This window comes from Ursus americanus, chromosome 22 (assembly GCF_024610735.1).
Source record: "Ursus americanus isolate L20-20 chromosome 22, mUrsAme1.1.p, whole genome shotgun sequence".
Lineage (NCBI taxonomy): Eukaryota > Metazoa > Chordata > Mammalia > Carnivora > Ursidae > Ursus > Ursus americanus.
The window spans coordinates 3,515,099-3,538,738 of record NC_142148.1 but is presented as its reverse complement, the minus strand read 5'-3'; the positions used below and the strand labels follow the sequence as shown (position 1 = coordinate 3,538,738).

Sequence of the window (23,640 nt, the reverse complement as noted above, 5' to 3'; positions counted from 1 at the left end):
TAAAACCACCAAATAGAGGGGGGAAAAAAACTAGCTATTACTTGGGCTTCTTTTTAAAACAGTCCCTTTCATAAAGATATTTTTTATCAGTGCTCATTCTATCTAACTCTCCTGCCCCCAGGATCTATTCCTAGCTAGCTACAGAGTTCAGGCATTATCACTGATATGAGAGATCGTCTTTTAAATCCCAAATTGTTGAAATTTTTTTCTAGACTGAATTTCGTTCACCAGTCCAGTCAGCTTGTTTGCTTCAAGCTAAGGTGGCTTAGCCATAAAGGCCTGATCCTCTGCTATTCCAGCATAGTGAGCTTCTATTAAAATTGGGTAAGGACATTAATACTAATCTGTGTGTGGATATATCACAGTACACATAAGAATGTCCGCCACGTTCACTTGGACCGCCCACCCCAGGAGTACTTTTCCCCCAGAATGCAGCTCTGGTCTACTAGACCCCTGGAAAGTCAACTACTTCTATCCTCAAATCTAAGTAAATGGAGTCCTGTTGTCCAAGCAGACAGTAGTCCCTTCTGGGTAGCTCTGTCCTGACGCGGCTCCTGCGGACGGCACCGCGGAGGCCCACCGCAGCGCGCGGTGCTTCCGTACGGTGCCGAGAAGTCATTCTTTTAGCTCATTTTAAAATCTGCCAACTGATTCTGTTTTTCCTTACGGGGGACTCATTTTAGTCACCTCTATTACTATTTTACGATGCATTTGCTCCCATTATCCTAATTTAAACAACTAAACATCACTGGGCTAAAAGAAAGAAGAATTGCCACTGACTGGCGGCCAATCCCCATGAAGCCCTGACCCGAGAGCAGACTTACTGTTTCCTTCAGGAGTCTGTCTTGCAGCATTTTCATGTTTTCTTTCATCGAACACATCTGTAAATACATGTTTCATCTATGAAATTTAGTGTAAAATGTTCATGGCATTGAGAGAGCTGATCTACAAACAGGTAAAAGCCGTACCTCAGATGTAAACACAGTGTCTTCGTAAGCCGTGTTGTGGAAGACATCTTTGTCCAGGGAGGCTTTCAAACGGTGCAGCCTAGCAAAAGGAATTGTTTGTAGTTATTTTAATTGAATTGCTATAATATAGTGATTAGATTTTTAGGTTTACTAAAAATTAAAAATGTATATAGATTCCAGTCATTAAGAACATCACACTAACCTCTGCTGTTCGCTTTTTTGATAGGCATTGAACTTCTGAAATGTCTTCTCCCAGAAATCCTAAATTTTAAAATACAAAAATTAACTCTTGGAGAATTACTATATTCCTAAACAACGTGGCTATTTGCTAAGCATATTCCAGATGTTACACACTCTCTCTCAGGGTGTTCCCCTTATTATCAAAGGTATTCATCGTAAGCGTCAGTCTATAAGTGTGTGTATATGAAATCTAAAACTCTTTTCTAAAGGACAAAAGTAAGTTTTCACAAGTGTAGCTCTTTAAAAGCACAAACCACAAATTCCTTCTCCAACTCTTTTAAAGACTGTGAGTCTTTTTCGAAATTCTCCAGCTCCTCAATGATGATGAATTGGAACTTATCAAGTTTTTTGATCCTATTAAAGAAACAAAATGAAATTATTTTTGTAAACCACAGCATTCAGAAGATTTCAAAAGAGGTTTTTATTACAGACCTATACTCCTGAATCTGATGGTTCATTGTGTTCAGATGTTGTTGAGCCGTTTTCCAAGACTGCTTAGTAAAATAATCCATCATTTTTTGGCGGATCTGAAAAATACTAATTTTTAACTTGAAAACTCTTTACAAAATAATCTAACCAAGACTATGTTAAGAACAAAGCCTTTACCATGAAATAATTAAGAACTCAGAAAAATGACAAATGCAAAACTTGGTCATTTAAACCCAAGTGTTAATAAATTAGCTCAGTCAGAGCAGCGTCTGGTTCCATGAAGAAGGTTCTAAGGGCTTCATCATTGTTTTTGTAAAGACACCACAGTCTACATTATTTACAAAAATGCTACTGATTATAATTCTCTTCAGGAACAGAGCCTAAAAGTCACACACAGAATTATTACCATCTTCCATGAGAACATACTTGTGAGACCTGGCCAGATGCAGAACAGTATGTATAAATCAGGGCTTCTCTGTTTGTTTAGAGCATGTTGAACTTTGATAATTAAAATCAAAATAAAATACACAGAATCTTAATTTCAGAGAGAAGAAAAAGACAAGGAAGAGATGGGGCTGATGATAAAAGATGTTTTTCTGCACAGGTTAACAGCAGGCAAAGAAAGCTATTCTAAACACAGGCATGTGCGATAAGGAAGTGGAGAAAACAATAACTAAAAATTGTTCCAGAAAGTATTTTTGCAATCACCACCTCACTGGAGCCTCAGCAGCTAAGGCTACGTAGGTGTGCAGACGTGGTGACACAGAATGAGAGGGGCTGCATCCTTTATGCTCTGTGACAGTGCCCTCTCTAGCAGTCATCTCTGGGCAATAAAGAGATGAGGCAGGAGAAGAAAATTGTTCAGAAAAACAGAAAAATCATGCCAAGAGTCCAAATGGTAAACAAATTGAAAAGGGAAATAAGACGAAGAATCTAGGAAAAGAAAGAATATGGGTAACACACAGATTTTCGAAGAGAAACCTGGCTCCTAAGACGACTCACTCCACTTTTCACCAGTCCGTGAGGACTAAGAGAGTTAATAAATGGGTGTTTTGTTGCCAAGAGACAACGCAGCTGCTAGTCTCGTAGAAAGCTAGTATCTTATTATTGGGATAAATCATAATTTAAAGAACGGTAACTCACGTGAAACTTCCTCCTGAATTCCGTGTTGAGGCTCTCACACATCACCCCTAGCCCCGAGATCTCACTTTCCCAGCTCTCCCCACGGATAGAAAAGTCATGTATTGATAATGGAGATACACTTCCAGACACTAAAAAATGAAGACACTCAGGTTAAGTTTAAAATATGCATTATTACAAATTTAGTCTGAAACTAAACTTCATGAAGTTTAGAAGTCTCATGAAGCTGAGAACAAAATCTTATTTTCAGATTCTATGTGTGATCTAAGAATTATGTCATAAAAGGTAGAACTCCTATTTTTCAATTTAAAAATATTTTGATTTCTAAAAAATCCTCTTGGCAATGGTAACATTGGGATGGAACATTTTTGGACTCATCGTTTTTTTAAATATTTCCATGTTAACAACCAAATATTTAGTGACACACAGATCTATCCATAAATTTGTAAAGTTTGTGGTAATCAATAATAGAATTACAAAGGAGATTTATAAGTACAGACCCTGACTACCATATTTTTCACATAAAGTGAACTTTGTGATAAAGCATCATCCTTATTAGACTTATCCAGAGTTCTCTTTACAGAGGGGATTTTTTTTTGTGGATCACTCAAGATCTAAGAAACCACCTTCCACAATAATTGCATTCTGACAAAGGCATTTGATCTACTTACCTTTGTAAGTGTGATGATCTCTGTCTTCGGTTTTAGGTAGTTTTTTGGGAAGCAAGTACACTCTCCCTCTCTCCTCCTCTTCCAAGTCTATTTCATCAGCATTACTTAGATTGTCCTCTATGTACATTCGTTTGCGATTAAGATGCTGTGTGGGGCCTTAGGTACAGTTAAAAAACAGGGCTACAATCGATTAAAAATACCTAATAATTTTCTTGCTTTTATAAAAAAAAGCCTTTTGGTTATTCATTTTTAGGAAACTGTGCATTAAGTTCTATTTTCCATTTGACATTAACTAGATCGAATAAATGTTATGACTTAAACTATAATTCCTTTACATGAAATTTCACAGTAGTACTTCATTAATACTGTTTTTAAAGCAGTGCTAGGACTACAAACCTGACATGTGAGTAGAGTCACAAGGCATGTCACACCATATTTGCTCTCTTCCTTCACTAGACAGGGAAAGTGGAGATGCGGAATGACTTCCCTAAAATAGAAAGTGGAAACAAAACTATCTGAAAAAGAAATGGACCAAATTTGCAATTTACTTGCTTTAGGGTTTGAGAAAGATGGTCAAAGGCGAAGCCAAGAGAGCTTACAGAATTTGTTTATACCCCTTCCTCTGTATCTCTAACACAACCTCACATTAATGAAAATTCCTACATTCGTCTCAATCTTAAATTACAGCAATAGTTTTCAGCTGGCTTTTTCAACTACTCTTCTGCTTTTCAATTCTTTCTTAGAAGTCTAAACTCTTTGAACCTACATTTCAGCCACACCTTTTTCATCTAACCTGGTGTTTTCCTGTTTCAGTACACAAGTTTCTCCATGCCAGTCAAATGAGTCATTTTCCTATTCCATGAAAACGCATGCCCACTCCAGTCGCCTGCCTTTACTTACGAGGTGGGTCGGCAGATCCAGACCAAGCAGAAAAGGAACAGGAGCCTATCTACTGAGGTGGAGGGTTGAGCCCTCGCCAAGCTGTACAATTTTGCCTTACCGTTGTTTTACAGGTAATTACAATATTTTTAATGATGGATTGATGGACTGCTATAGTGGCACAAAGCTCAACCAAATTTCTATTTAATCATGAAAACAGAAAGTCCCAGTTATAACTGTGTAAGTCAGTGGTTCAGCAGCTATATCCTCACTATTTAAGACCTTACAACTTCTCATTTAAAAATTTCAAATTTTTTCAGATTTTCAGTAACAGTTAAAATAATTATTAAAGGCCAGTAATCTGGTTCTTGTAAGAACAATCTTAGTTTAAGTTGGATGGATACTACCCTTTAAACATCTATTTTGTATTTTGTATAGGATTTTCATTATTGTTTGCAAATTCAACTTTCATCAACTTTTTTTCTGAACTATGAACGCTTACATCTGAGTAGCTGTTCCAGTTGTGTGTATCTTGTGTAAGTACCACAGAATTTATATTTTTTCTATTCACAACAGTATTAATTGGAGTATGCCTGGGCTATGAATGAACAAGACATATGCAAGCCTAAAGGAAATTAGAAAATTATTTAAAGCTAAAACAACAATATGAAACCAAAGCTACTTATGTTTTGAGGGAATAATTCATTTGCTGCTAAAATTCAACACCCATTCACAATTAAAGGGGAAAAAATCCTTAGACAACTAAAACATTAATTTTATAAAAGTATCCACCAAAAACTACAGAATAAGCACACCTATTAGTATGGTATCTAGTTAACATTGCCCCCAAGGTCATCATCACTTTAACAATAAAAAAAAAAACTAAAGTATAAGAACTGGAATGGAAAAATGCAAAAATTATCATGAGTAACTGTCTATATTCAAAATCCAAGAGGCCCTAGGCAGGCCCTATGACAGAATTAGTCAAGGTAGTTGGAGATATAAAAATCAATAGTGTTTCTATACAAAAGCAAAAAATTAACCCCCAAAATTTAGGTTTTTTAATACAGCAAAAAGAAAATCCATAAAACACAGGAATTAATCTATTTTCTTTGTGGAAGATTTGGCATAATTTTGTTGGAAATAACACCAAAATGTAGAGAGAAAAATATGTGGACAAGAAAGCTCAGTATCAATATTGGGAAATGGCAATTCCCTTAGACAAACTGCAAAATTTACATGAATGAGTAGAGGGCCAAGAGTGTGTACAAGAATGAGAGGGGTGTGGGGTGGTGAAGCACCCTGTAAAGCTCTACTGCTGACAGCCATGTGGCCTCAGCACAAAGAGAGCCCACCTCACAGTCGCCGGCCCAGGCACCCTCCTCCCCGCTGTTGCCAGGGGTTGTGCCCAGATGAACACGGCAAATGATGGAGACAGGAGGGTACCTCATGCATGACGCTGCTCTACTTCACCACCCACGTGCAAAGAGAAATCCGAGAAATATTGATCCTAAAAGTTAAAAGGAATCAAAACTAACATTTTTACCAGAAAAATGTTGTGTTTGTTGAACACAAAGACTGGTAAATTTCATTTTTTTTTTTTTTTTTGTCATATGGAAGTTTTTTATTTAAGTGAAAACATACTGGAAAAAGAATGTTTGCATTGTACATAACCAATACAGAATTAATATCTAGAATATTTTAAGAACTCCTACGAATTTATAAGAAAAATGAGACAATGCAATTAAAAAATTAGAAAAAACAGGCAATTCACAAACCGGCCAAAAAACACGAACTACTGATGCTGTTAATCAGTAAAACGCAGACTGAAGTTACTCACTACACTTACAGATTGGCAAAAAGAGAACCATCTGGTCAGCCGGTTGAAACTGTAGAGAAATGGGCACTATCACATTGCAGTGTCGGAGAGCGCAAGCTGTCAGAGCTATTTACATAGCAAATTTCTGATATCTAGAGTCAACAGTTAATGGGAAACAAAGGGCAAGTATGTGACAGTTAAAATTCCAACTAGCACCGAGTAGCATAAAAAAAGTGGGCAGGGGATTATCTAGGTTTTGAGATTTGCAAGATGGAATACTGAGGGGCTAAAGGATTCAGGGAAACCAAGGATGGTAGAGAAATATTGACAAAGGATGGTGGGATGATGAGCTAGTAGGAAACTGGTGTTCAAACTATGGTTTGTAGAAATTGAGAGTCTTGCAAAGGTGCCTTGGGGGTTACTGGGGAGGGAGGCCGAGTACGCTGGGGTGCAGACCTCCTGTCTGCTTTAAATAGTGCAGCTCCATTTTTATCTTTTTGACACATTGGTGCTTTCACGAGAGATTTTGTTAGAAAAATGTGCTCTGTGAAGACTACTGGCTAAACAGAATAAAAAGACCTTAAAACCCTGTAGGAATAAAAACATTCAGTTCGAAATTGTAGGACAGAAGTTTGGTTTTATCAGAGGTTTTAGATCGTGGCTGTAGGTGTACTGAACTCTCATTAATTAATTCCATCTCCATATACAGAGGTTAGCACATTATCAAGAGAATAATATATTTGGGTATTTACTATGTATCGGGTAGTAATGCTTGTACAATCAGACCAATTTTTCACAGCCCCACTGTGTAGATGAGAAAACTGAGGTGCAGAGGGATTCATTAACTTGTAAAATGTTACACAGCAAAGAGGAGAGCCAGAATTTTAAATGCGAATCTGACTCAAAACTCTTTCTGCTATACCCAGTTATAGTAAGCTATATTATCTTGGTAGTCAGTTCTGTAACTTTATTACTGCTTTAAAATTCTCCAATTTAAGCCATTTATACAACCCAAACCAAAAAAAAAAGTGGGGGGAGTGGAGGTGGGGTGGGGTTTGTAAACTGGTACCAAAGTATCCACAACTTAAAACTATTCCTTGTAGGCATGACAGTTTTAGCTACCCTCCCTCACTTTGACCGTAATTGGTTCCTATCTTTAATGTCTTTTTACAACCCTTGTGAACATAACTACGTATTAAGAAGAAATGGTACATATAACAATATACAAAAGAGGAAGAATAATTTTTCATGTATTGTTAAATTTGTTACTTTTCATATTCACTCGTGAACTATGTGATTTGGATGTGCAGACTAGTAGTGCCTCCGTGAACTATGTGATTTGGATGTGTAGACTAGTAGTGCCTCTGTGGGAGTGATCTTTCCTATCACGATACTCCTAACAGCACTTCGTGCTTCCCACACCACTACATCCTTCCTCCTGTACAGCTACTTACTAGTCTAGAAGTTTCACGGAGGCTATTTTACTTATCAGTAGGTTATTCTTCTCCCGCAGACCAAGACCAGAACCCTACGTTAGGTGGATAAGCAATGTATATTTAAGATTAGTGGCAAATGATTTACCCCCTTCAGATACACCTGATAAAGGAAAAAAATAATGTATATTCTTACCAAGAAGGATCGTGGAATTGGTGAGCAACTTTCTCTTGCACATAAACTTTTGTCACTGTCTTTAAGTGACTTTTTTGGGCCTCCAACTCCATATTTACTGCTTAAGGATTCAGGTGATGAAATTTTTGGAGACGGTGATAGAGATTTTGTTATACGGTCATAATCCTGAGTAAAATCCCTTTCTCTTATCTTCTCTATACCTGTATTGCCGCACAAAACACAAAACAGGTGGCAGCTATTATCACTGGTGTCTGCTTCAGAGTACGATTACATCCTAAGAACATAATGATCAATCAAATCCTCAAATCTTACCTATATTTAAAAAGATAAATGTTTAATAAATCAAGACCAAATTTTTAAGACTCTGAAAATATTATAGAAAATATTGTAGCTCAATTTAAAATGTAATCATAAGAACTTTCAAAAGTTCAAACAGAATATGATACGAGCTGCTCTGTGATGATCAACCTAAGTATTATCTTGAGTATTTTGACATCATAGCCAATACAGTCACATAGTAAAATCACAGGATTTTCTGGTTGGAGATGGCTTATCTAAATCCTTCATACATAGATGAGGAAATTCACAGCCAAAATAAGTCTTAGTATAAATGAATTCTCAGACAGTTTTCAGGCCGAACAAGGGCATGTACATCTGTCTTCTAGTATGTGGTTATCTGACATTACAGTGGTCCTGAGCACTATGAAAATATTCTAGAAAAGAACAAAATAGCTACTTTGGAGGAAGTATATGTTAACTTTTTAAATCCTGAATTTTAACAGAAAAGATGGGATACTTGGAAATGCTTTAAAATATCCTTAAAAGTAACTGAAAAATATAAAAAGTACAAACTTATAGTTTCTATGCTGGAGAAGTGTGGGGTGTGTGTGTGTGTGTGTGTGCACTGTGGCTCCAAAGAATATGAATTTTGTCAGTTATTTTTAAATAAAAGCAAACCTCACATCATGAAGATAATCCATTATGGGTCCACAGAATGACCATGGGATTCCTTGGAGACTTTTGTCAATGAAATGTAAAAAAGAAAAGCAGAAATCCCCATCATTATTTTCATGTTATTAAATATATTTGGGGATTAAAAGCCTAAAAGCTTATTCAGCTTTCACATTATAATTTATAAATATACATTAAATATTTTCCATATTGAAGCATTTGATCTTTAACTTCATATCATGAAAGACTTGAGTGTCACAGGGACGCGGTCCTGATGTCTGCTTCACAAAGTTACCAGCATTAACTAGTTCAAAAAACAAAGTTTTGACTACCTATAATTTTGAAGGGCATATTTAAGATTAATCTTCAAACTGTATTTTCACACAATTAGTCATTATAGAAACTTATTGAATATTAAGAGAAAAAAAATGATACTGACATCTCATTACTTCTATAGACGGTGGGCTCCCAGATAAGGATATGGGAGATAAACCAAGGCTATTATCTCTTATAGCATCTTTTAGGAGAGTTGGATTTTTCCATTCTTTTGATATACCCTTCTGTGTTTCAGCAGAGAAGGTGTTCTGTTGTTTCTTCGGCAGCTTCGTGGTTTTGCTTCTGGAATGGATATTCTCCTCCTAAATGTATTGACAACTATCAAATCATACTTGAATACAAATAATTTATACTTGGATACAAATTATGCTGAAATACTAAATACCTTCTATTACTATTTACAGGCACAACAGTGGTCTCAACATGAGTAGTGAAGGACTTTCTAATATATCAGGAGGCATATGACAAATTCACAAGAAAATATAATACATGCACTATAATAGCATAAGAAATACAAAAAAAATGCTGTAAGGAGAAAATTATATTCCGTTTGGGGAAACCAGAAAGAGTTCCTGGATTTCATGGTAGCTGACATGCTTGGGAGTTGTAAAAGAAGATGGTGAGGGAAGACCTACTAAGGGCAGGCCAGGCCAGACCTACTAAGGCTTCCTGACAGAGCAGAGGAAGTGGAGAAGCACAGGTCTCACTGGGTACACGTGCTGTCGAAGTGAGCATGTCCCAGGTCCCGCTTGGGAGTCACAGGTTTTTCCATCTGTTTCAGCTCTGGGTATATACCAGGGAACAGGAGAAATGAGCTTGCAGAGGTAAACTGATACACTGAATATTTCACTATATGGAGATTTTCAGGATTTTTCTTTGAAGAGGGAGAAGAGGAGAGGTGGCTTGGGAAGACTTAGCCAGCTATATGTATAGTAAATTAAAGTAAGAAGTGATAGAAAATGTGGAGATAAATTATAGTCCTTAAAGTCTTCCAAGTAAAGGCTAGCAAGGTTATAAACAAGGGGGAGGTGGAAGTTTACCGATGTGAAATCAGACCAGTGTCATGGTCAGAGACCTACCTTTAGTGCCAGACTCTCCGGGTTCACACCCTTGTTTTACCACCTCCTCCTACCTGTGTGACCCTAGGCAAGTTCCTTTATCTCTCTGAGCCTCAACTTCTCATTTGTAAAATGAGATGTCAATAAGACTACTAGTCACCTATCATTCTTAAGAGATTTTAAGAAGTTAAAGTACTTTGTTAAAAAAGCTTTCAAGCAGAGATGGCTAGGGATACAGCTGTAACATTAGAAGACAGAAACCAGGGATGGACACAGGTGGGCAGTGTACGGAAAGAACCTCAGGTCCATTAAGGAGAAAGATTCACAGCTTCCCAACAGTCTGCACTTTTCTGAAGTAAAATTTTGGAAAAATCAAGCATTTTTCTAATTCAAAGATATTTTCTTCAAATTATCATTTTCCTGGTGTCAAACATCTGTTTTATAACACTAATGCTAACTTATCACAAATTTACATATTGCCTAAGATCAATTTTCAGTCTTTAAAATTTCTCATATAGGTCACATCTTAAAATGTGATACATGACATTTTCGCAAAAATATATTCTATATTTAGTATTTTCACAGGCTTTTCAGAAATTTTTAATCTGAATTTTATCTATTTACCTTTACTAGCAATTTCTCTTTAAACGAATGTGAAAATTCTTGTTCACTCTCTGATTCTGAATTTGAGAGATCTTTATAATTTTTTTTGGTTTTTGCTGCTCTTCGTGGAAGTCTGGTTCTCCCATCTGGAACGGTCTCCTCTACCTTTTTGGTGATGTTTTTGTTGGGTGTCTTTAGGAGAAAAATTTCTGAATTATTAGATCAATATCTGAGATATAAGAAATATAAGGTATTTGCTAGAAAGTTGGCACTGTAACAAGAAATGCATAAAATATTTGTAGGAATAAAAAGATTCCTGATTAACATTTTTAAATGATGGGATTTTATCTTCCCGCCCAAATATCTTTTCTATTGCCTTTTTATCCCTGTCATTAAAGCTCTGAGAGGCCTGGTATATATTACCTAACTTACATAAAAAAGAGAGAGGAAAAAAGAGAAGCAGAGATATCAAAATTTCCTATAACCACAGAATAAAATAGACCTAAAACAGGACAACATGATCCAAAAAGGCAGAAGTATGAGGATGCATGCAAAGGCTAGAGCAATTATGGAAAAACGAGTAACAATAAGGATAAAATTATGGGATGAAAAAATGAATTTTTTTACATGACAGAAGAAAAATAATTTTACAGTGATGTTTGAACACAAACTTCTTGGCTTTACCACTTTAGATCTTGGTTGTCCCCTTTCTAAAGATGGTTCTGCAATTCAAGAAAATACATTTTTCAAATAGATAAGAACTGGCATTAAAATTTATTAGAATATTTTTTCATAGAAGTTAAAGTCATAACAAGAATATATCTTTAAACTCATTCAAAAATTTAAATTTCAAGATGATTTGAAGTAAAATTGACATTGATAACTTTATAGTGTTTGGTAGAATATGAATTACCAATTTCCTTTCTCCTAAAATGTGTAAACATGCAAGAGAATACGTAACATAAGTTATAAAGTGAACACCTATGTACATCTACCATTCAATTTAAGAGCTGGATTATAAATAACGATGTATCTATTTATGTGTATTCTCTATGATGTTCAATATCCCATCTGCCAAAAGGGAATATTTTCATTACCCTGAATTGTTTCTCATTCACTTGGGTGTTAAAAAAGAAAGTTTTACTTCACAGATATGTATCCCTAAACAATACAGTGAGCTTTATAAGACAGTATCATCTCATATGTAATATTCTATGATGTGCTTTATTTTTCACCGTTGTTTCTAAGATTCATCCACATTACTGAGAGTAGCTTGTTTCTATTCCCTTTCTTGCCTTTCAGGCACAATCAACTTTCTAAATATTCTTTGGAGCCTAAGAAATGGGATTATCCAAGCCAGGAAGCAATGAAGTTTGGGAGAAAGGTTTTCCAATCCTGGCAATAAGCCAGCTCCTACATACTGACTTGTAGTCATTCAGCCATTAAACAAAACAATTCACTCAGAAGTTCAATTTTAGAAGTATTTACTGATGACTGTATTCTAACCTTGAATGGTCTCCTCAAGATCTCTGATCATTTACTCTATGTTACAAATGACTGTAAACTCCCTGAGAGAATGTGAATCTTATGTTTGTTTCCCCTTGGCTTAGAACTCACTGCTTCGAAGTCCAGACACGTGACCAGATGCAGTTACGTCTTTCAACATCTTCCCACAAGTCTGATCTGTGTTCCAACTACCCCAATACTGCACTCCCTGCACTAGTATGTGATGCTGTCTTTCAGACTTGACTTGTCTCTTTTATAGATGATAATACTGATGCTTCTCTTCCTCATGTATATGATAGGCCTCACCTGTTTTCAAGATTCAGCCTCATTTATGAACACATGCCAAACTTCATTTCTATATTTCTATTTTTACTTCTATTTAAGCCATCACACGCTCCCCCCGACACATGCACAGAGGTTTCTACTGGCTAGTTTTATCCTGACATAAAAGCTGATTCCCTTAAAATACATATCAATTTAAAAGTTCAGAGTTATGCGGTCTTCTTTTAAAAGTGGAATATATGAAATCTTTGTGTTTTAGTAAACAATCCAGGAAAATGGTCATTATGTCTAGCTGAAAACCCATACCTCAAACTCTTATCCAACTACTTCAAGAAAGTCACTAGACAAAGCAGAAGCCATATGCTGGAAAGATATTCTGTGGAAGATTTTAGGCAAAAATATTTCTGCAAGAAAATTGTTTACCTTACAATATATCTTTATATGAATTCTATGTGAATTCCTAAAAAGTATATGTGTTGGCTGTGACAGGAAATGGGATGTCCAAGATCTGATTTTTGCTTAAAGTGTTGCTTTCATGAGTACTTAATAATACATCATTCACAATTGCTAAATAACTGAATAACAGGCCATGAATAGATAAATGATGAGAATATGCATGAACCAAAGGATATGAAAATCATATTTTGTGTCTCTAAGATCCCAGTAAAAAAAGTAATTTATATATAATATTACTAAAAACAATAAAACAAAAAACAAAACCACTGTTGTGTTGTGGTGCATTTGCTCTTCGTTTCCATTCACAAGGCTATGTAGTTATAAACACTAACTACATATAAAAATATACTTATTAACCAACAAAGCATTTCATTTAGTTGAAATGGTAAAATCATTTGCAACATTTCTCTAAAAAGTGATTTCTTACTTGATTTCCCACTTTTAGGTTTCTTCATGTTTTTATTTCTGCTATAGTCTATTAGCTGTGGTTTTGATTTTGGTTCCTTTAGCCAGCTAACATCAGTCTTGCTGTCATCACATCTGTATTCTGTGTCAGTATCACTAAAGAGATTTTTCTTTTTAGGATTTGTTACAATCTATTAAAAAAAAAAAAAAGAATCCTTGTAATAGATGAAGAAATATGTCTCATTATATGCTATGCAAGGTAAGTTAAGCCAAAAAGAAAAAACAAACCCCAAAAACAAAAAACAAAAACAAACAAACAAAACACAACAACCCCAAGCAACAGAAAAACTAACTTCTTAATTTTTTGGCATACTAATCTACCTGGCATTAAGGAAAACATATCTAGAAAGTCACTCAGAAATTCAAAGACTCAGATTCATATTTTGTTGTTATTAAAAACAGCTTACTCCCACAGAAACATAAGCCAACGTCATCAAAGAAAGTAACTAAATCTGTCATATCTTCTATTACTAGATGGTTACAAACAGCTCAGAGACCATGCCAAAGTCATAGTGGGCACATGGATAATCTCACAGAGGGGAAAAAAAATCCAAGTAATTTTGTTTTCTAGATCTGTGATCATCTTTGGCATTGGAAAATTGTTTCTAAAATACTGCTGTTAATAGACACATTAAGGTATAACTTACTCTTTTATCTTTTGTTTTGAGAGAAGTTTCAAGTTCATCATGATTCCTTAAACCTATCCTTGAACAAAAATATGCAGTAATTTTAATTAAAGTTAAGTATTTGTTCTCTTAAAGTAACATACATGGACAGTTAGAACTGGGTTTTCAGCCTTATTCTTTTACTAATTCACTATATAATTTTGGCCAAGTTGCTTATGCTCTCTGACCTCAGTTAATTGTAAGAATAACAAGGTCAGATGAAAGGACTAAGTCCTTTCAGCTTTATCATCTAAGAGACACAACTAATATTAAACGTACATAGAATCTGCATATTAATTTTAGAAACAAAGGCTGAAATATTAGAAATATAATGGGGGTAATCATGTCAGTTCTTCTCATATGTTAAAAACTCTCAGACAAACTGGGGGAAATACTGAAGAAAAAAAAATTGAGAAGTTTATTTTAATTTGATCCATCTGATTATAATAAAAGCACCTACAATTTTATTGAATTATCCACACAGGCTTCTGTAGCTGTAGCTTGAAATTCCTGGATCTATAGTGTGAATAAACATTAAAAATTTTTTCTCAGTGTTGAAATAAGATAAACAAAAATTTAAAAAGTAAACATATAAAATTACTTGCTATCATAAGATGCATCAATTAAATTGTTTACTAAAATATTTTTATATTTAAGAAAGCTAATACTAGAAAATATACTAAAAACAAAATAAATAGGAGTAATTATTTTAAAATTTCTTGTATCAAAAAAGAAACTGATTTTCTTGATGTAGTAGTGTGAGTCCCCCCACACCCCAATTACCCATTTTTCTCTACTTTAGTTCACAGGATTTGAAAGGAAACCAAATATACCTAAGTTGGTGCCAAATAAATTTTAAAATATTTTAAAGCATATCTCCAAGAGAATGGAAACCAAAAAACACACACTGTAATAACTATATGGTGAATACAAAATAAATACTAAATACAAAATACTGGTTTATAGCTTACTCCAAGTTTTATAATAGGCTCATCAGCTCCATTCAAATTAAAATTGTAAACATCATTCCTATAAAAATGAAGAGAAATATTAACTCCATTATATAATTTTCTTCAAATATGAATAAAACTAAGATTTATGAAAAATTACTTACAATGGGCATTCAGAAGTAACATTAACAAAAGTAGTCTTCAGTTGTCTATAACTTTTTTTCTGAACCTTTTCCTAAATACAAAAGAAGTTTATATAACATTCAAACTTGTACATTAGTATATTTGGTAAACAAACAACATATGCAATTATATTTTCATGTATTTTCTACTTGTTTCTATTGATGTTTTACATCTGTAAACATTTCCTTAATGTAAACTGAATAAAAGTATTAAACATCCACACCTATAAAAATTTTGAAGACTTTACTAAGAACATAATTGAGAGTACTGTAAATTAAATATAAAATGTAAGATCCTTACATCTTTATTGCACTGACACTACTGTACATAGGTAAATGCTATCCTACAAGCTGAACCTTAGTGATTTTAGAGTCCCAAAACAAGCATGCTTCTTTTTTTCCCCAGACTCATTTGCTTTAAAGTCTTAGATAGAAAAACTTTGGGAGAGACTAAGGTTTATGTACAATCACTATTAATATCACTAAATGATTGATTACTGAACAGAAATACTCTGAAGTCTAATTTAGTAAGTTTGAAATATTAAAACTATTCATTTTAGTTATTCATATTAAATTTTATTATGTATTTTGGCTTTTATATATAATTATCTGTATTATTTCAAAAAGTTTATCCGTTAATATATTACTCCTCTGATCACTTATCTCAGTTATTCTTTCCAATAGAATTTTTACCACCATTTACATACATCTGTTCATCTATCGTGTGCTAGCATGTGCTAGGTATTACAGAAGACACAAAAAATAAGCCAAATTATTAAAAAGGATTCAAAAGGGAGCAAAAGTGTTATACAGGATACAAAGATGATTCTAAACAGACATGTGCTAATAGAAGACACAGGAGAGAGAAAAAGAACTGCAACAGTGAGTAAAATATCAAAAAATGGTACAAAGAAATCGGTGTGTAGATTAAGAATTCTTGCCCATTTGGATTTTGAGTCAGGAGACCTTGGAAGTTTTTAAAAAGAAGGCAGACTCTGAAGTAAGACTCACAAGGAGTAGTAAAGTTCTGACGACCAGAAAAGAGCGAGAGAACACACTGACTCAGTTCAAAGTTTTTTCTGCAGAGGGGAAGAAAAAGAATAAACACTTGGGAAAGACACTTCAGGGAATCTCAATTTCTTCTGCTTCAGCTAGAGGAGACATGCATAGGGAGCTAATACTAGGAAATAAAGACGGACTTTTCAAAGGGACTAGGAAGCCAGCGAGAGTCTCCACTTAGTAAGCAACAGGACCAAAGAAGGAATTTGAACAACAGAATGGCATGACTGAAGCTGTGTGCTTTAAAAAGAAAAAAGCTCCTACTGAATAGAATGACGGGTTGGCAAGAGAAATACTACGGACAAAAAGAATTACATAAAGGATATTGCAATAATCCAGGGACTAGAAGGTAGAACTCAAACTAGGAAAAAGGAGTTGCATAGGCAGCAGAGGGGAGAATTAAGAGGAATGTACAGAAGGTGAACCTCATTTAGGTGGGCACATGCTGTGGTGAGCACTGGGTGTTATACAGAACTGATGAATCACTGAACACTACATCAAAAACTAATGATATACCATACAGCAGCTAACTGAACATAACACAAAAAGAGAGAGAGAGAGGGGCGCCTGGGTGGCACAGCGGTTAAGCATCTGCCTTCGGCTCAGGGCGTGATCCCGGCGTTATGGGATCGAGCCCCACGTCAGGCTCCTCTGCTGTGAACCTGCTTCTTCCTCTCCCACTCCCCCTGCTTGTGTTCCCTCTCTTGCTGGCTGTCTCTATCTGTGTCGAATAAATAAATAAAATCTTTAAAAAAAAAAAAAAGAGAGAGAGAAACAAAAATAGAAATTATGAGGAATAAATCAAAGATAATTGGTATTTTAAGCCTGAATAGTAATTTTTTTTAACAAAAAACAGAGACTTAAGAAGGATTTTATTGTCAGAAGAGATGGGATTAGCTAGGAAAAAAGAAAAGCAACAAAAAAAACCCAAAACGAAGATAAAGATTTATTGAATCAGGTACCAGAAAATGAAAAGATCACACTCACATATGGAAAAGAAACATTGTTTTTGAAAAGCAGAACAGAAAGAGGACTATTTTGAGTAGTTGCCGCTAAACTTGTCCTCCGTTTAATCCTTTTATGAACATGCTGAAAACACTAATTCCATCCTATACTGTGACTGTATTTTATGTTTACAGTCAAATATCGTATAGAGTTTGACTATACATTTGGTGTAGTTAAATAAATGAAACCTACCTTACTGAGCTGTAGATCAGATTTGTTTGAAAAACCACTGTAAGAAAGGTTTTACCAAAATTAAAAAAGCAATTCAGTATCAGAATGTTCTTCATCAAAGCCGTTTTATATAAGGTAAAACATTTGGGTCACATTCAATATGCTATGTAAGGAACTGGAATGTGACAGCACTAGCCTGATATTTTTGCAACTTCATTTGTAGTACATAGCAACACTAACTGTTAATAGGAAGCTGGGTCATTCATGCAGTAGGAGGTGCCAAGCAATTGGAAATGAATGGTTCTGCTAGGAGAGTAATTGTTTTGGGTCTTATCATAAGGCCAGAATTAATTTAAATATGAATTAACCGCCAATCACCTGTAAAGAAACACTTTGCAATAAGAACCTTCAGGAAGACTGCAAACAAAAAAAATGCATATTTACCATATAAAAGTAACTCATTTCAGCTCATTTAAATTTCATGTTTCATTAAGCAATATATTTAAATATATTTAGTTTTACTCATCACTAGGCTCAATAAATAAAATGTTAGAGCGTCTATATCCTAAAGATTTATTTATGAAATGGTATGCTGTATCAATATGGTATTTTTGATACTTTATAAAATGTAATAATCACCTACTACAATGACTAATTTCAAATTTAGTTCCCTTCCTGCATAATTAAACAGCTACTGTTTTTAAAAGTAAATAACTAGGTGTTTTCTATTGGAAAGTTGTAATACTTGAACATGCTCAAAACTAACCTTCTTAAAACTGTGTAAAATAACTTAGTTGTATCTGTCAGAAATATATTTATGTCTAAAATTTAAGAACATACCTGTCAATCAAAGATTCCTTGAATTTTCTTGTAGACTTTATGTTATCCTTTGGTTTATACCTCTTATTAATTTGGTTTATCAAAGATTCTGCTGCATCAGTAAATCCTTTCTCTTTTGATTTTTCTCTCTGAAAACAATTTTAAGTTACCTTAAAACTCTACCAGTAATCCTTCGAAGGAAAATAAAGGAACATTTAAGAAAAATCTGGTTCTATTTTTAACTACAGAGAGAAATAAAGGCAGTTAAGAAGTTACTTAATAAGTCTGGGCTTTGTCAGGCATTAAACAACACAGGATAAGTTTACAGAATGGTGCAGACTGCTCCGTAGAGATCAAAATAAAAGTTCCTAACCATGGAAAAATAAATCGTATTAGAAACTGAAGGAAAGTAAAATCTGGTTCTTTGAAAAGATCAATAAAATCAATACATCTCCAGCCATGTTAGCTAAGGAAAAAAAAAAGAGAGAGAGAAAAGCCAGAAATTACTATCAGAAATAAAATAGAGGCTGTCACTCTTATGGACATTAAAAGGCTAATAAAGGGATATTATGAACAATTCTATGCCCACAAATTTGATAACCTAAATCAAACAGGCCAATTCCTTGGAAAGTAAAATCTACCAGAACTCATACAAGGACAAATAGATCATCTGAATAGGCCTGTATCTATTAAAGAAATTTAATCAATAATTAATACCTTCTAAAACAGCAAGCACCAGACCCTAGAAGGGTTTACCAGTGAGTTCTATCAAATATCACAAAAATTACACCAATTTTCCACAATCATCCAGAGGACAGAAGCAGAGGGACTATTTCCTAACTCATTAAATGAAGCTAGTATCATCTTTACACCAAAATCAAAGATAATACAAGAAAGGAAACAGACCTTACAGACCGCTATCTCTCATAAACATAGATACAAAAATCAACAAAATATTAGCAAATTATATTCAACAATGTATAAAAAGAATATCATGTTATATTAAAATATTACATTAAATTATATTATATTAAATTATACCCACATGGGGCTCAATCCCAGGACCCTGAGATCATGACCTGGGCCAAAACCAAGAGTCGGATGCTCAACGGACTGCACCACCCAGATGCCCCGGTATATGGTATTTTATAAACAACACAATAACCAGAAATTTCTGTGTTTCAGGCTGACTTGAAAGGTTCTACCCTAATATTTGGTATTGAATAGGTAGCCAAACTTGGTTTTAAAAGTATTTATAGGATATCATCCTTAATAGAGGAAAAACTATATGTTTCCCACCAAGATCAGAAACAAGGGAAAGATGCCTACTCTCACCGCTTCTACTCAACATCAAACTGGAAGTCCTAAGAATGGAGTAAGACAAGAGAAGGAAATAAATGGTATACAGAATGGGAAGAAATAAAACTGTCTTTGTTCATAGATGACATTATTGTCTATGTGGAATATAATCTCAAAAAATTAACAAAAATACTCCTGGAACAAAAAAGCAATTGTGATAGCCCTGCTGAAGGATACAAGGTTAATATACAAAAGCTGACTGTTTTCTCATAAGCTAGTAAAGAACAACTAGAGTTTGAAATTATATTCCATTTATATTAGTACTCCCCAAAATGAAATACTTAGGTATAAATCTCACAAAACATGTACAAGATCTATACATTAGTAATGAAGAAAACCAAAGACTCTAAATAACAGAAGGAAATTCCATGTTCATGGATAGGAAGCTCAATATTGTCAAGATGTCAGTTCTTCTCAACTTGATCTACAGATTCAATGTAATCCTAATCAAAATTCCAACAAATTATTTTGTGGATATCGACAAAATGATTCTACAGTGTACACGGAGAAGCAAGACACTGAGAATAGCCAATATAGTATTGAAGAACAAAGTTGGAAGATTGACACTACCATACATTAAGACTTACTATAAAGATACAATAATCAATATAGAGTGGTATTGGTGAAACAGACAAATAATCAAAGGAAACAAAGAGCAAACAGAAAGCCCAGAAATACCCTCATAAATATAGTCAACTGATCTTTGGCAAAGGAGCAAAGGCAATGCAATGGAGAAAGGATAGTCTTTTCAACAAATGATTGTGGAAGAACGGGACATCCACATGCTAAAATAAAAAACACAGAACAAAAAACAAACCAAGACACAGAACTTACACCCTTCACAAAAATTAACTCAAAAGGGATCATAAACCTAAAAGTAAAATGCAAACTACAAAACTCCTAGAAGATAACAGAGACAATCTAGGTTGACCTTGGGTTTGGCAATGCCTTTTTATGTATAACACCAAAAGCACAATCTATGAAAGACAAAATTGAGAAATAGAACTTCATTAAAATTAAAAACTTGTGTTCTATGAAAGACACTGTTTCAAAAATAAAGACGAGCCATAGACAGAAACTATTTGTAAACACATATCTGATAAAGGACTTGTACAGGCATACTGCAGATACTACGGTTTTGGTTCTAGAACACAGTGATAAAGCAAATAAATGCATTAAAGTGAGTCAAATGAACTTGGTTTCCCAGAGCCATATAAAAGTTATGTTTACTCTATACTGTAGTCTATTAAACGTACAATAGTATTATGTCCTAAAAAAAAAGTACATACCTTAATTAAAAATACTTTAATGCTAAAAAATGCTAATCATCTGAATTTTCAGCAAATTGTAATCTTTTTGTTGGTAGAAGGTCTTGCGTCAATGTTGATGCCTGCTGACCGATCAGGGTGGTGGTTGTCGAAGGCTAGACTGGCTGTGGCAATTTCTTACAATAAGAAAACAATGAAATTTGCCACATTGAGTGACTCTTCCTTTCATGAATGATTTCTGTGTGGCATGCAATACTGTTTGATAGCATTTTACCCACAGAACTTCTTTCAAAATTGAAGTCAAGCCTCTCAAACCCTGCCTATGTTTTATCAACTAAGTTTATGTAATATTCTAAATTCTTTGTTGTCAATCTTCACAGCATCTCCACCACAAGTAGATTCGATCTCAAGAAACTATGGTCTTTGCTCAACCGTAAGAAGCAACTCCTCATCCATTAAAGTTTTATCATGGAATCGCAGCAGTTCAGTCCCATCTTCAGGCTCCACTTCTAATTCTATTTCTCCTGCTGTTTCCACCACAGCTGCAGCTACTTCCTCCACTGAAGTCTTGAACCATCAAAGTCATCCATGAGGGTTGGAATCAACTCTTCTAAACTCCTGTTAATCTTGATATTTTGGCCTCTTTCCATGAATCACTAATGTTCTTTTTTGGGGGAGGGTGGGAGGTAAGGAAGAGAGAATCCTAAGTAAAGCTCCACACCCAGCATGAAGCCTGACATGGGGTTCAACCTCATGACCCTCAGATCATGACCTGAGCCAAAATCAAAGAGTCGGATGCCTAACCAACTGAGTCACCTGGGTGCCCCATTTACAAATGTTTTTAATGACATCTAGAATGGTGAATCCTTTCCAGAGGTTTTCTTTTTTTTTTTTTTTAAGATTTTATTTATTCGACAGAGACAGAGATAGCCAGCGAGAGAGGGAACACAAGCAGGGGGAGTGGGAGAGGAAGAAGCAGGCTCACAGCAGAGGAGCCTGATGTGGGGCTCGATCCCATAACGCCGGGATCACGCCCTGAGCCGAAGGCAGACGCTTAACCGCTGTGCCACCCAGGCGCCCCTCCAGAGGTTTTCAATTTAGTTTGCCCAGGTCTATCAGAAGAATTACTATCTATGGCAGCTAGAGCCTTATGAAATGTATTTCTTAAATATTAAGACTTGAAAGTAGAAATTACCCTTTGATCCATGGGCTGCAGAATGATGTTACGTTAGGAGGTATGAAAACAAATTAATTGTACATCTCCATCAAAGCTCTGGAATGACCAGGTGCACTGTCAGTGAGAAGTAATATTTTAAAAGGAATCTTTTTTTCTGAGCAGGTCTCAAAACACTGGGCTTAAAATATTCAGCAAACCGTGCTGTAGACAGATGTGCTGCCACACAGGCTTTGCTGTCATTTATAAAGCACAGGCAGAGAGATTTAGTATAATTCTTAAGGGCCCTAGGATTTTCTGAATGGCAAATGAGCACTGGCTCTACTTATAGTCACCAGCTGCATGAGCTTCTAACAAGAGAGTCAGCCTGTCCTTTGAAGCTCTGATGCAAGGCCTGACTTATCTCTAGCTATGGAAGTCCTAGATGGCATCTTCTTCCAATATATGGCTATCTTGCCTGCATTGAAAATCTCTCTAGTGTAAACACCTTCATTAATTATCTTAGCTAGATCTTCTGGATAACTGCTGCCTCACCTTGCATTTTTATATTATGGAGACGGCTTCTTTCCCTATACTACATGAACCAACTTCTGCTAGCTTCAGACTTTTCTTCTGCAGCTTCTTTACCTCTCTCAGCCTTCATAAAATTGAAGAGAGTCAGGGCCCTGCTCTTAAGTGGGCTTTGGCTTAAGAGAATTTTTTGGCTGGTTTGAGCTTCGATCCAGGCCACTCAAACTTCCTCCAGATCTTATAAGCTGTTTCACAAGAGGCTGAAATTTTTGCTTATATCAGCTTTCTGCATGCCTTCTTCATTAAGCTTAATCATTTTTAGCTTTTGACTTAAAGTGAGAGACATGTGACTCTTCCTTTCTCTTGAACACTTAGAGGCCCCTGTAAGGTTATTAACTGGCCTAATCTCAATATTGTTATGTCTCAGGGACCCGGGAAGCCTGAGGAGAGGGAGATGGGGGAACTGCCAGGTGGTGGAGCAGTCAGAAAACACACATTTATTAAGTTTGCCATCCTATCTGGGTGCGGTCATGGTGCCTCAAAACAATTACAATATTAACATCAAAGAACACTGATTACAGATCACCATAATATATTAATAATGAAATATTATGAAATATTATGAAAATTACCAAAATGTGACAGAGACATAAAGTCAGCAAATGTTGTTGGAAAAATGGCACCAATACAGTTGCCCAATACAGGGCTGCCACGAATCTTCAATTCATAAAAAACGCACTATCTATGAAGTGCAATAAATCATGGCATGCCTGTATCTAAATTATACAAAGAACTGTTAATATTTGACAATAACAAAGAACCCAGTTACAAAATGAGCAAAAGATCTGAATAGACAACTCACCAAAGACATGCAGATGGTAAATAAAAATATAAAAGGATGCTCAAATTCATATGTCATTAGGGAATTGCAAATTAAAATGAGATACCACATGCACATAAAACAATAGCTAAGATCCAAGACACTGACAACACCCAATACTGACAAAGATGTAGATCAACAGGAATTCTCTCATCTGTTGCTCAGA

At 35.1% G+C, this 23,640-nt stretch overlaps 1 protein-coding gene across 2 annotated transcripts in view; it reads right to left on the bottom strand.

The window, feature by feature from the left end:
* Positions 1-23,640, bottom strand: part of SYCP2 (synaptonemal complex protein 2) — an 80,438-nt gene that overhangs the window by 1,551 nt on the left and 55,247 nt on the right. For both annotated transcript variants that reach the window (XM_045795366.2, XM_045795381.2), the window contains exons 24-42: positions 18,305-18,432; positions 17,486-17,522; positions 15,212-15,282; positions 15,069-15,126; positions 14,558-14,613; positions 14,080-14,137; positions 13,395-13,563; positions 11,408-11,445; positions 10,745-10,915; positions 9,166-9,364; positions 7,776-7,975; positions 3,845-3,935; positions 3,449-3,604; positions 2,781-2,908; positions 1,641-1,735; positions 1,463-1,562; positions 1,171-1,229; positions 969-1,047; positions 825-881 (exon numbers count right to left, since the gene is read on the bottom strand). In XM_045795366.2, coding sequence (XP_045651322.2) covers positions 825-881; positions 969-1,047; positions 1,171-1,229; positions 1,463-1,562; positions 1,641-1,735; positions 2,781-2,908; positions 3,449-3,604; positions 3,845-3,935; positions 7,776-7,975; positions 9,166-9,364; positions 10,745-10,915; positions 11,408-11,445; positions 13,395-13,563; positions 14,080-14,137; positions 14,558-14,613; positions 15,069-15,126; positions 15,212-15,282; positions 17,486-17,522; positions 18,305-18,432 — 1,950 coding nt within the window. The remainder of the gene's footprint in view (positions 1-824; positions 882-968; positions 1,048-1,170; positions 1,230-1,462; positions 1,563-1,640; positions 1,736-2,780; positions 2,909-3,448; positions 3,605-3,844; positions 3,936-7,775; positions 7,976-9,165; positions 9,365-10,744; positions 10,916-11,407; positions 11,446-13,394; positions 13,564-14,079; positions 14,138-14,557; positions 14,614-15,068; positions 15,127-15,211; positions 15,283-17,485; positions 17,523-18,304; positions 18,433-23,640) is intronic.